The sequence below is a fragment of the Osmia bicornis genome, chromosome 8, assembly GCF_907164935.1.
Source record: "Osmia bicornis bicornis chromosome 8, iOsmBic2.1, whole genome shotgun sequence".
Lineage (NCBI taxonomy): Eukaryota > Metazoa > Arthropoda > Insecta > Hymenoptera > Megachilidae > Osmia > Osmia bicornis.
Genome location: NC_060223.1, coordinates 929968 through 942080, shown reverse-complemented (window position 1 = coordinate 942080; position 12113 = coordinate 929968). Strand labels below are relative to the sequence as shown.

The 12113-nt window shown below is 46.3% G+C and overlaps 1 protein-coding gene across 1 annotated transcript; it reads left to right on the top strand.

Moving 5' to 3' along the window:
• The first annotated feature begins 9644 nt into the window (after positions 1-9644).
• LOC114881578 lies at positions 9645-11384 on the top strand. The gene is made up of 3 exons (XM_046286858.1): positions 9645-10287; positions 10571-11216; positions 11318-11384. The coding sequence occupies exons 1-3, from the start codon at positions 9645-9647 to the stop codon at positions 11382-11384; spliced, it is 1356 nt and encodes a 451-aa protein (XP_046142814.1).
• Positions 11385-12113: the final 729 nt, after the last annotated feature.

Below are 12113 nucleotides of genomic sequence, written 5' to 3'. Positions count from 1 at the left end.
TGACACGAAAATCGCGAATCGCAACCCTCTCGACACTCTGCCTCGTTACACGGAGGAACTTTGCCGAGCAATCTAATTACACGATCCCGTAGACAACTCTGTCTCTACGCGAACACGGGCTCCGCGTCACGTACCTTACGATTTTTCGACGAAGAGTGATTTGCCTCAGTCAAGCGATCGCATCTCAGGGTTCGACCCACGATCATGGGCCCAAAGTGGGGACATCATTTGGCAAATCAGGGTACGTGTCGAAGGGGAAGGCCCGCACGTATTGGTTTTGTCTAGGCGCGTTTCCCGAGTTCTCATCCCTTCTTGACCTTCTTCTGACTCTGTCTAATGGTTGACCATCTTTCTCTTTTACCTCTACAGCGCTTCATAAATTTCATGCGTCGCAATTTCTATGCCTTCTAGAATCTTCGAAATACTTCTATTTGATCTTATTCGCTTCTCATTTAACTAACGAAGCATTTAGGAACGAACTCTGGTGTCGATTAAAATCTTATTTATGTTAATTGTTATAATATTCGCGTAGATAATAGTATTAGGGCTTTTTAATTTGTTCGACGTATTTTATAATCGATGTTCGTTTCATTATACGCATTTTCCGGCTTCCTTGACAAGGAAATTGATGTTTTATTTTTAGTTAAATTCGGGAGCATTCTATTCGCCTTTTTAACGCAAGTTCACGCATTTGTAACGTCCCGAAATTATTCGCGAGCACGCTACTGCACCGACGCGTAGGGAGAGCGGTTCCCTAAGAGAAGGCGACTCTTATTTATATATATATATATATATATTATGTATTAAAAGGAAGGGATTATAGGTTCGGGTGGCACGCGGTAAAGGAGTAAAATCCAACGTTGATTCCTTTCTCAAAATGATATAAGTGAGTGTTTATTCAAGAAATTAAATGTGGTGTCTTGTGTATAATATAAAAATAAAAAAAAGAAAGAAGGTAAGTAATATAAAAGAATATTGAACGTAATTAAATAATGTGATTAAATATTGAATTTAAATAATGAATTGAAGTAATTAAATATTGAATTGAATTAATGTAGTTAATTAACAAATGTTGCGCCCTGTGTTTGAAATACAAAAGAAAATAATGGTATTAGTAATGTACAATGAGTACGCCCTGGATTGAAAAATACAAAGAAACTAACAATCGTGTTTGTGCCTAAATTGGAATACAATAAAAGAAAATTAGATTATTAATTACAAAAAAAATAATTCAATCTAAAATAAAAATACAGAGGAAAGTAAATTGATTAGTAAATGCGGTTCCAGATACGATTATTAAACTTGAATTTATAATTTAATATAATTTAATATAATTTAATATAATTTAATATAATATAAATGAGTTGAATGAATTGTCGGGAAATTGGCCAACATCCGTTCTGACGCTGTAGGAGTTGGCTCGATCGGCCGCAGTTCGGTTTCTGGGCAACTTAGCCGTCAGCGAACAGGCCGCATCCAAGGAGCTTCTGCTTTCGCTCGCTCGTTAAGCTTGGGTGCGAACCTGACACGTAGGAGAACCGCTGCGAACCGATAGTTGAGCGCTCCGGGTCTGACGCGGAACCTTTGCCGCTTTGCCGACAAAAGAGTCTAAGATTACTGAATTCTATATAAATCGTATCATAGACCCGTCTCGGACTACGATCAGAATCGAAGTGAAAATTCTTTGCGCGGCACGCTCGTATTTATACCGGAGAACTGCTGACGTAGCAGTTTTTTCTACCTGTGTTTTCGATACCGGAAGTGTTCGGAGTTTGACCTGCGCGTACGTGACTCCGTGCGTATCGCTATCTCTGTCTACGCGCTATTGCCGTTTCTTTCTACTGTGCGCTTGTTCCTATCTCTTTCTATTCGCTATTGCTGTCTTTCTCTATTTATTTCGCGCGCTGTGTCGATCTTTTATCGACGCGGTAGAATTATCGGCGTATATTCTGAAGTATATAAAATTTTTGTTAAACGTAAATATTAATAAATATAAGATTCTGTTTAGTTATTAAATATAAATATAATTATTGAAATCAATGTAGTACAAAAATAAATAAAACGAATTTGTAATTATATAAAAACGAAAAAAAATGAATAAATATATTAATAAATATTAATTATTAAATTTCTCTTGTTCATTCTTCTTGTAGGATGTTACACATTGAATAATATATATGTATTGTAACGTGGTGACACCTGTGCCCCCCCGTTACAATCGCTGCGCTTCTCCCACCTCAAATCCCACCTAGAAATGACCCTTAACCCTTCTAACACCTCACCCCTTTTTCCCGCCCGCCGGTGTCGGGCCGATGGAGGCGACGGACAAGAGACAACAGGGATCACCCGCAAGAAGGAGCTACGAGGCCGGCGACAGACCTCCCACCCTCCAGGAGAGGAAAAGCAACGCGGGACTTCGGAAAAAGAGACGAAGCGGCCCAGCAGCTGATACAAACGTCCACCTGGAGCCATCTGTCGCCGAGCCCGAAGACCTCAGTCCACCCGCCACGGCCGGAGATCCGCCAGCCCCATCGAACCCGAACACCGGCAGATCGACAATCGATAACCAATCTATTCCGTTGCCAGAAAAGGCCCCCTTCCTATTCCCCATCCCCTCCCCAAAAATCATCCCGCGACGGACCCGTCGTCGCGGCAGCGACGACGAGCCGTCATTGAGCCCTGGGCTATCTAACCAAGCGATTTGTAGATTTTGAAAAGCGACTAGAGATTTTGAGAGTGCGATTGTGTGTGGAGTTGACGTAAGTCCCTTCCGATATTAATTTGTGAAGAGTGAGTGCACGGCAACGGCGACCTTTCGATTGCGAACTCGCGTGTCCACGTATCGCGCCGGTTATCCGTCGTTATATTATTCTGCGAACCCTTTTATCCAGCCCCTGTTACTCCCGTCCACAATATTCTCCTACGCGTAACGTATACGAACTTCCAGAAACCTCCCTCACCCTGAGATCTTCCCTAACCCTCGAAAATCCTCCTTGCGTACTCCCCCGCGAGATTGTAAGGACGTAAGTGCCACGAGTCCCATCCCCTGTAACGACCCCCATTCTGCCCCTTTGTCCAAATTTTGATCGCCACCGCGAGTGGCTGGCGCCCAACGATTGTAACGAGTGTAACCCCAAATTTGGAGAATATAGAGTTTAATAATCTAGTGAGAATAGTATAGAGTGAACCCCCGAATGGGTCACAGTATATATATACGTTAACATATTCTTGGAATTTATTCCAGAACATTGCTTGTAGATGCTTGGCAGTTTTTGTTGCCTATTCGAGACAATACGCGTTTACGATCCCCGTCGACCGTTGTCTCGAACGTTCCTAAACGTTCGTCGACGTTTTCAAACTCTCAGTGGTTGTCACGCAAACCTCGCTTTTCATTCCTATTCAGTTCGTTTCATATTATTCAGACAAATCACTTTCATACTTTATTGCACTCATTCTCCCGTGGAAGGACCGGCTGACGCATGCTTTACAGGTATGAGAGGTATCCGCTTGTAAAATAAGGGCGAAAATCGCATTTTCTTTATTCTGCGCAGTTAAGCTGGGATTCCTCCATGTGCGTCGTACTGCTTAACCGCGCGGCGAAGGATGTTTATGATACCTCTCCTTGACCTTAGCGGTTTCAAATTTCTGTACATTTCTAAACGTAGTTCCAACGGCAATCGTCCCAAGGAAGATTAATTTGTATTATTTGAAAGAGCCAAATATAGCCTTCTTTGTGTTCCTTGCCTGGGGTACTTCCAAGTGCGTCGCACCGACGAGGCACACAAATTAGGTACATTAGCTGGTAAATTATTGAAAATAAATAACAATAAAATAACAAAATAGATCCTAGCCACGGTCGGATTATTAAAATAGTCCGGACGTAACAAAAGTATGAAATAATTTCATCTTCATTTATACAAATACCCAACAACTATTAATAAAACCTATTTACTCGTTAAGTAGTATACTAAATACATTTCAACCTTTTCGGAGGCGGCGCAATATTAAAAAGACCCGAATATACGATGCTGTCAATAATGATTTAATAGGTTGTCGACGCCTGAATCTTCCTAGTAGAAGAAAAGTTTTTAATTTTGCGCCGCCTCCGAAAAGGTTGAAATGTATTTAGTATACTATTTAACGAGTAAATAGGATTTATTAATAGCTGTTATGTATTTGTATAAATGAAGTAGAAATTATTTCATACTTTTTGGTGCATTTCGAAGTCGGTTGTATTTTTTGTTAAAAATTATTTTATAACACTTTGATAATATTCAATTGGAAAATTCGTAATTTATATACATATAACCTAACATGTGTCAAACTACAAAAAACACAACCAGCATTTTGTAATGTGACATCTCCGTAATATTTACAGATTCCAGTTATTAGATGTTTTAAAGTTCTCGAAAGTCAACTGTTTCGAAAATTGTCGTTACTAAGTTGTCGATCACCTGGCGAGGTTGTTGACCCAATGACGTCACCTGTCTAAGACTGACAGAGACGACATCATCGGGTCGTTGGCCTAGCGGACAGCTGACAGCAGCTGACAGTTTGAGAAAGTAAACACTCTCAGTTTCGACAGGAGCATAACAAAACCTATCTCTGTGTTTCGCTAGAAAATTTTGAAATATTGGAGATTATCAAAAAAAAGAATTGTGACTGGCACAATATATTGTCAGATTACATGTAATTAATATTATCTAGTACAACTGTCAAGAAATTTAGTGAATTCCGTTTTGTAAGATTTTAGGTTATATTTGTCTATGGTGAAATAAAACTAATTTATAATAATTGAATTTCCTTTTCTATCTTTTCTCCATAAGTCTTCTTTGAACAAGATCGTTTCTAAAGGTTTTAATACCTTTTCTGATTGGATTGAGTATTGGAATATTTCAGTTGGACTGTTGTAGTCGGATAAAATGAATTTGGGATTTGTAAATACAATACAAGTGATACAAAATAGATGAAAGTGAAGAGTGAAGGAATTACAACAATATTACAACTTCTTTTTTTTATTTATGTATTTTTACTCGACAAAAGTATTTATTTACAGCTAGAAGCAGACAATGCGAACTGTAAATTAAATTCTACAGTGTGTCCCACGTAACTGGAAACACTCCAATATTTCCTAAACTATTAAAGATACAGGAAATTGCTTTGGTGGTCATTGCATGATAAGATATAGCAACATTTTGACATAGACAAATTTTTTTTTGCATCATTATTTTCAAAAATATAATGGCAAAGTTTGGTTTTTTAAATGGAACTATATATTTTTCTTTCGATCATTTGATAGTGCTTTTGAAATCGAATTCATTAAGCTTGCATGTATACACTTGATTTTCATTTGTTTACGAGATATTGCGCTAACAAATTTGGAGATTTTTCACGGGAGAAATTCCCTTCAGTGGGAAATATCAGCAGGGGTCCTGTTCGCGCGTGAAGTTTGGGCCTGCCGTCCTACTGGCCGCCTGTGGTATCCATTTCAAGCGGTCCTGCTTAACACGTGGCACTTGTCGTCCCGTACCTTCCAGTGTTTAATGACCTGTGTCACGTTGGCGGAGCCCAGGGTCAGATCAATCACCTCCTGTCTACGGGAGGTGACAAAGGTGGGGGAGGAGCCTAAAGGTGGTGGCGAGGTATTCCAGCAGTGCTGTGCCTCTACCGTTGGTGTTTGTGCTGCCCCATACGGTGTGGTGCGAGTTGGCATCGCAGCCGATCACCAGGTGCAGACCATTGACCGCACAGTGATCTATCAGGGCCCTAAGTTCCCTCCTAGGTGGAGGGTCCTCAGAGTCGTACGGCAGGTACGCCGAGCATACCACCAGCTCTGACGTATTTCCCCCGAGGTTAAGTTTAACCTTAACCGCTGAAAGATCAGTTGTACAGAATTCATTGAGTTTCAGGGCCGCTATCTCCTTTTTAACGAAGATGCAGGCCCTGGGCCTTGTAGATGTGGCTTCATAGTACAGTGAGCCACACCCCGTGTTTAGCCCTCCTACACGTTCCTTGTGGATACAAGGTTCCTGTATGAGGGCTATATCTGTCTGCCCCATCGTTGGGCGGTACAGGAGGATGTCTGTTGCCGCCTTGCAATGTTGCAAATTGATCTGCGAGAACCTGGTACCTTCTGGCACCTTGTTGGTGTCAGATGTGGTCCAGGCTCGCTTGGTTGAAGTAGGTGCGTTATGTTCCCCGCCGGGGCCCATTACACCTACTTGTGAGGGGGGCCCTTGCCGGGGCCCATCCCTCTTCTACCTCTGGTACCGGCCTTCAGGGTGTGTGTCAGGGTGCGTTGGCTCCCCTTTTGCACGCCCATAAGCCTGGTCCTTCTCGTCGCCTCAGCCGTAGTCGGCCTTCCCCTTGACATTGCTGCCTTGGGGATGCTCCCGCTTGACGGAGGTTGCGTTTCGGCGGCCTTCGGTCCCTGGGAGGATGCGGCGGCAGCCATCCGTGTGTTGCAGCCCCTGGGTGGGGTGGGTGGGAGGGTGTCGGTGCAGGGGACGAGGGTCTCCGTGGGCACCGTTGCCAGCGCCCTAGGCTCCCCTTCATCTCCATCCACATCACTCACCCCCGCCTTCCCTTCCTCCATCACCGGGGCTGTTGGTCCCGGTTTGTTCTCTGGGACCGTGTTGGGGTTCTTCTTATCCTCCGTGGTCCCGGCAGGTCCCTCTCTGAAGAGTGCCCTGCGCAGTCCCACGTGGACCTCAGAACCCTGCCTCTTGAGGAGGCTGTGTGACGCAGGGTCAACCCCCAGGAGGAGAGTTACCGAATTCGGTCCCTCTCTCCTGCTCCACACTCTCCAAAGGTTTGTGCGGAGCCCTGGGTTTTGACCCTGTATCAGTCTTAGTAGGGCCTCCGTCGCCACCGGAGGGCTGGGGATGACTGTCACCATCCTCTTTAGCTTTGGGAGGTGCCGACCATCCAACACCTGGAGGTCCGCTACGCCTGATTTTGGAGGCAGTGGCCCTCAGCCACTCCACCGCTCCGGTGTCCGAACAGGTCACAAGAAGCAGGCCTCCCCCGAACCGGCACTCGTCGAATCGCGGTATGGTGCTCCCTTTTTGGAGCCCACACAGCATCCCGACGATCGCCTGCTCGACGGCGGAAGCCTGCGCCTCAGTGAGGGTCGACTCTGGGTAGTTGGCCGGCGCGATAGCCAGCCTCCTCTCCGTCGTCAACGCCTCCCTGAAGCTTATCGGCGAAGGGAAAATTGTTTGCCTTTTCTTGGCGCAAGGCTGGGTATTTGGGGATATGGATGGTCGGGTCCTTTTGAGCCCCTTGCCCTCCATAGCTCCCTTACCGCTCGCCTGCGACGTCTTTGAGCGGGGTTTCCCGGTTACCGGGCAGAACGGCCGTCGCAGGGGCCGTCCCAGCCTTGCTTATGTTTTCAGCGGTGGCCGATCCGCCTGAGGTCCCTGGTTGCGCTGAGCGCGCCCTACGGGCCCTCTTCTTGGCGGCCCCGCTGAGCCTTACCTTCTTCAATGCTCCCGGGTCCTTTTCCAGGATTTCTCCCTGGTTGGCCCCGGCCGCACCGGAGGAAGGCTCCTCGTTGAGGGTGAGCATGTCTAAAGCCGGCAAGGTTGTGACCTCGCCTGCCACGGACATGCTCTCCCCAGAACCGCCCGTCAGTGGTGTATCGGAGGCGGTCCCCAAGATTGGGTCCCTTCCCTCCTCAACCAGCCCGCTTCCGGGAGGGTTCGTGTTTGTGTTTGTGTCTGTTGTTTTGTCCGTGTCCATGTTCGTTTCCGTGTTCGTGTCCATGTTTGTCTGCCTGTTGTTATTGTTTTTTCTTAAGTTTTTGTCCATGTTTGTCCCACGAGTAGTCGGGAAGTATGGGTCCACCCTGCAGAGCCCGCGTACAGGGGTAAGGCTAGATACAATGGGGGGACGCCTGGTACCCCAAGGGCATCGTTCGTGACACCTTTACCCCGGTGCCATCCAGCTCTCGGCACGATTGCTTACACCTTAGCTTGGGGAGCTGGTCCGCGACGGGGCTTTAGTTCTCCTCTGAGGGTTTTTTGGGCCCTCAGGAATATGTGCGTGACGCCCCTTTCCTTGAGGTAAATCTGCACATATCTCGGAAACGGTGCGAGCTATGGCAAAATGTTAACAGACCTTTTTTGTAGGAAATTAAATTTCCTTCAGGGGTCCCTTATAGCTCCCGTTGGCCGGGGCACTCCGTAGGCACACCTTTTCCGTTTCCCGGTCACCACAGGCGTCCCGTTCTACGGTACTCGGGGCCCACTTCACGCACCTGGTCGTCCTCCCATCCGCCACCCGGAGACGCGCTCGGTTGGGGCTCAGCCTGGATCGACCGGTGGTCGTCCTGGTTCCCCGCACCCCTTTCGGGGGTTGGGGCACTCCGAGATTATTATTGATACATTGTACTCAACAACATTAATTTGAAATAAAGAATGTATTGAAAAAAATATGGTTTAATATTTCTTTTACCTTAAACATATTTCCTGATATATCCTGCAAGAAAGTAATTGCATCTGTTTGCAGAGTACGTTTCTGTTATTAATCCTAGTATTTCATTCCGCAATGATTAATTTATTTAATGGATCTATTCAAATTATCTACTCCACAATTTTTTGGTTGTAATTTCCTCATCAATGTCTCAATAAATTCTGAAAATAAAGAAAAAGATATCATATTATTATATATTGATACATTGTCCACAACAACATTAATTTGGAATAAAGAATGTATTGAAGAAAGTAAGGTTTAATATTTCTTTTACCTTCAACATACTTCCAGATATATCTTGTAAGAAAGTAACTGCATTCAATTTCCACATGTTTTTCACTATAACCTATACCTGTCAAACGTTACACATAACCATTTGACCTTAGATATATGGAATCATATACTTTAGCATGCATACGCATACAAATAGCATCGGAATTTAAATCGACAAACAATACCACCATCTTCCGATTTCCAAAGGCAATGATTATAAAACATATGGCGTCCAAATGACACGACGTCCAAACGGCACGGCGTCCAAACGGCACGACGTCCAAACGGCACGACGTCCAAAAGGAACGCGTCCAATCGGTTAACGTCCAAGTGGGACGCCCCCAAAAATGGCAGGTATGTCGATGATATTTTTGGTGGCGCAGATACCGCAGAACATCTACAGGACGTTGCAAATCAGCTGACGCAGTTGTGTCAAGCGGGTGGTTTTCCACTCGCAAAATGGCACTCCACGAGCAAATCGTTGCTAGAAGACCTTGCACCAGAGCAGATCAACGCAGCAATCTGATTCGACGACTGCGCAACCAAAATTCTCGGAATTAAATGGATTCTGCATCCGGACACGCTCAACTTTTCAACCATATCAGCCACGCAGCGCACGCAGTTTACAAAACGCCTCATTCTCTCCGAAGTAGCTCAACTCTTTGATCCACTCGGTTTTGTTGCACCTGTAATTATCAGAGCTAAAATTCTTATTCAAGAGCTTTGGTTACAGGAACTCAGTTGGGCCGACACGCACCATCCACGCGTACCCAAGTTTCGCCTGTCTGCTCTAAACGCGAGTGACACCACTCAAACATCTGACCATCCCGAGGTTGGAACTCACCACAGCGCTGCTACTCTTTAAACTGATACGGCATGTTCACGTTACTTTGAACATGACCGTCTCTCAGACATTTTTGTGGACGGATTCAGAAGTCACGCTTGCATGGATCAAAACGCACCCGTCCAAATGGAAGGATTACGTTCGCAACAGGCTAATCCAGATTCAGGAGATTACGCAGAACTTTCACTGGAGGCATGTACCAGCGACAGAACAGCTTCAACAGCACTCGCTTTGGTGGACGGGACCACCCTGGATCACGCAAACGCAGGACGCATGGCCCACTCAGACCAGTGTCGACGCAGACGAGCTAGGAGCTCCAGAAGCTCGTGCTGTGGTTTCACTGCACACGTCTAACGCAAACGTAAAGGAATATTCATGGGATTTGATCTATAAATATTCTTCTTTTCACAGATTACTCAGAATTACATCTCTCTGCCTCAAATTCGTGGACAAGCTGCTAAAATTACAGGACGCTTCGCCCACACACGCTATCTCAGCAGCTGATATGGAAAGGGCCAGAATCTACTGGATTCAGGCCACGCAGTCCACATTCGTTCAAAACGAACTCGCTGCACTCGCCAAAGGAACAACGCTTCCATGGACGCATCCGTTTACGAGGCTCACCGCTTACCTCGACCATCAAGGAATCGCCAGGGTAGGCGGACGCCTCCAACATTCAGAACTCTCGCACGATAGTAAACACCCTGTCATTTTGCATCGTGATTCACGACTCTCTGCATTTCTCATCGACCACGCACATCTTCAGACCATGCATGGAGGTACGCAATCCACCCTCGCTTTTCTCAGACAACGCTACTGGATTCTCGGTGGACGAGTTTCAGTGAAAACACATATCCTGCGGTGCGTGAAGTGCGCTCGGCAGAGGGGGATCCGTGCTCATCAACTGATGGGCCAACTACTTCTTTGTCGGGTCACTCCATCGCGCCCGTTCACACATTACTGGTGTGGACTACGCAGGACCGCTCACGCTGAAGACTTGGAAAGGCAGAGGAGCCAAGACGCCGAAAGGGTGGATTTGTGTATTCGTCTGCTTCGCAACATCAGCTGTACACTTGGAAGTTGTCACCGTCTACTCAGCCGACGCGTTCATCGCAGCCTATCGCAGATTCGCAGCAAGGAGAGGAATTGCAGCCTCTCTCTACTCAGATTGCGGCACCAACTTCCAAGGAGCGGACGCGCAGTTAAAAAAGCAGTTCAAGGACAGCACACGCGAAAATCAAGACATCGCAGCTCTACTCGCCAAGGATGGTACGCACTGGCACTTCAACCCTCCTGCCGCGCCACACATGGGTGGAAAATGGGAGGCAGTGGTCAAGTCTCTCAAATTCCATCTGAAGAGGACGATTGGAGATGCTTTATTGACGTTCGAGGAATCAATAACATTGCTCGCGCAGATCGAAGCCATCCTCAATTCAAAACCGATGGAACCACTCAGCGATGATCCAGACGACATATCAGCCCTCTCACCAGGACATTTCCTGATCGGATCGCAGATTAACGCAGTGCCAGAGTCCACGCTTCTAGACGTCGCAGTCAACCAATTATCAAGATGGCGATTTCTTCAGCAGCGCCTCCAACAGTTTTGGAGACTCTGGTCCACGCAGTATCTTCAACGACTCCAAGCAATTTCGAAGTGGCATCACCCGTCAAATGAGATCAAGGTAGGGACTCTTGTTCTTATTACTGATGAACGCTTGCCCCCAGGGAAATGGCCCATGGCACGGGTTCTCAAACTCCTGCCAGGCAACGACGGATTGACAAGAGTCGTTGAGCTCAAGACGGCCACCACGACGCTGACAAGGCCCATCACGAAGCTGGCCCGTCTTCATCAGCCCTCTCAGGACAACTCGGACACGCAGACCACATCATCGACCAGTCGCTAATGGCCGGGGGGAAATGTTGGCGAAATTCCCCAAGTCTACGCAGAACGACGAAGTTGGCAACGAAAGTATTTCGTCGGTGCGTCGTTACCGATAGCGGCAGCACCTCTCGGACCCACTTTGTCTGCGCGGTCCCCTCTCCACGCCGGAACCGGCAAGATCGACGCCATCATTGATTTCCGCCTTCTTGATCGAACGCTTAGAGTATACGCACGTGCTTCGCATGTCCACGCTCACGCATAGATCAGGTTTCAGTTTCGATTGTTAATACAACAAGTATTTGACCGCGCCTTGTCCACGTAACTATTTGTGAGTATTTTGTATAATTGACCGCGCATCGCCCACGCATTATCATTGTAAGTGTTCGTGCCCACGCAGTGTGATCGTTTCACGTGTTTCTTGTGTTTGTAATTAGCCGCTGTATATATTTGACGTACAATAAACGAACTGTGCTTATTGTCACCTGTGCCTCGTTTTCTCAGTCAGCTCAGCCCAGGTGAACACACAAACATACCGAGATATTTAAAAGTTCCGAAGCCGCACCAACATTATAAAGGCAAATATCTCGGAAACCGTGCGAGCTATGGCAAAATGTTAAGAGACCTTTTTTGTAGGAAGTT

Bases quoted from the DNA above. Each gene is read 5' to 3' on its own strand.
- LOC114881578 (XM_046286858.1), top strand. From the start codon at position 9,645: ATGACCGTCTCTCAGACATTTTTGTGGACGGATTCAGAAGTCACGCTT. The intron at 10,288-10,570 runs GTAAACACCCTG...TGGACTACGCAG, and splicing joins TTCAGAACTCTCGCACGATA to GACCGCTCACGCTGAAGACT. The intron at 11,217-11,317 runs GTATCTTCAACG...GCTTGCCCCCAG, and splicing joins TGGAGACTCTGGTCCACGCA to GGAAATGGCCCATGGCACGG.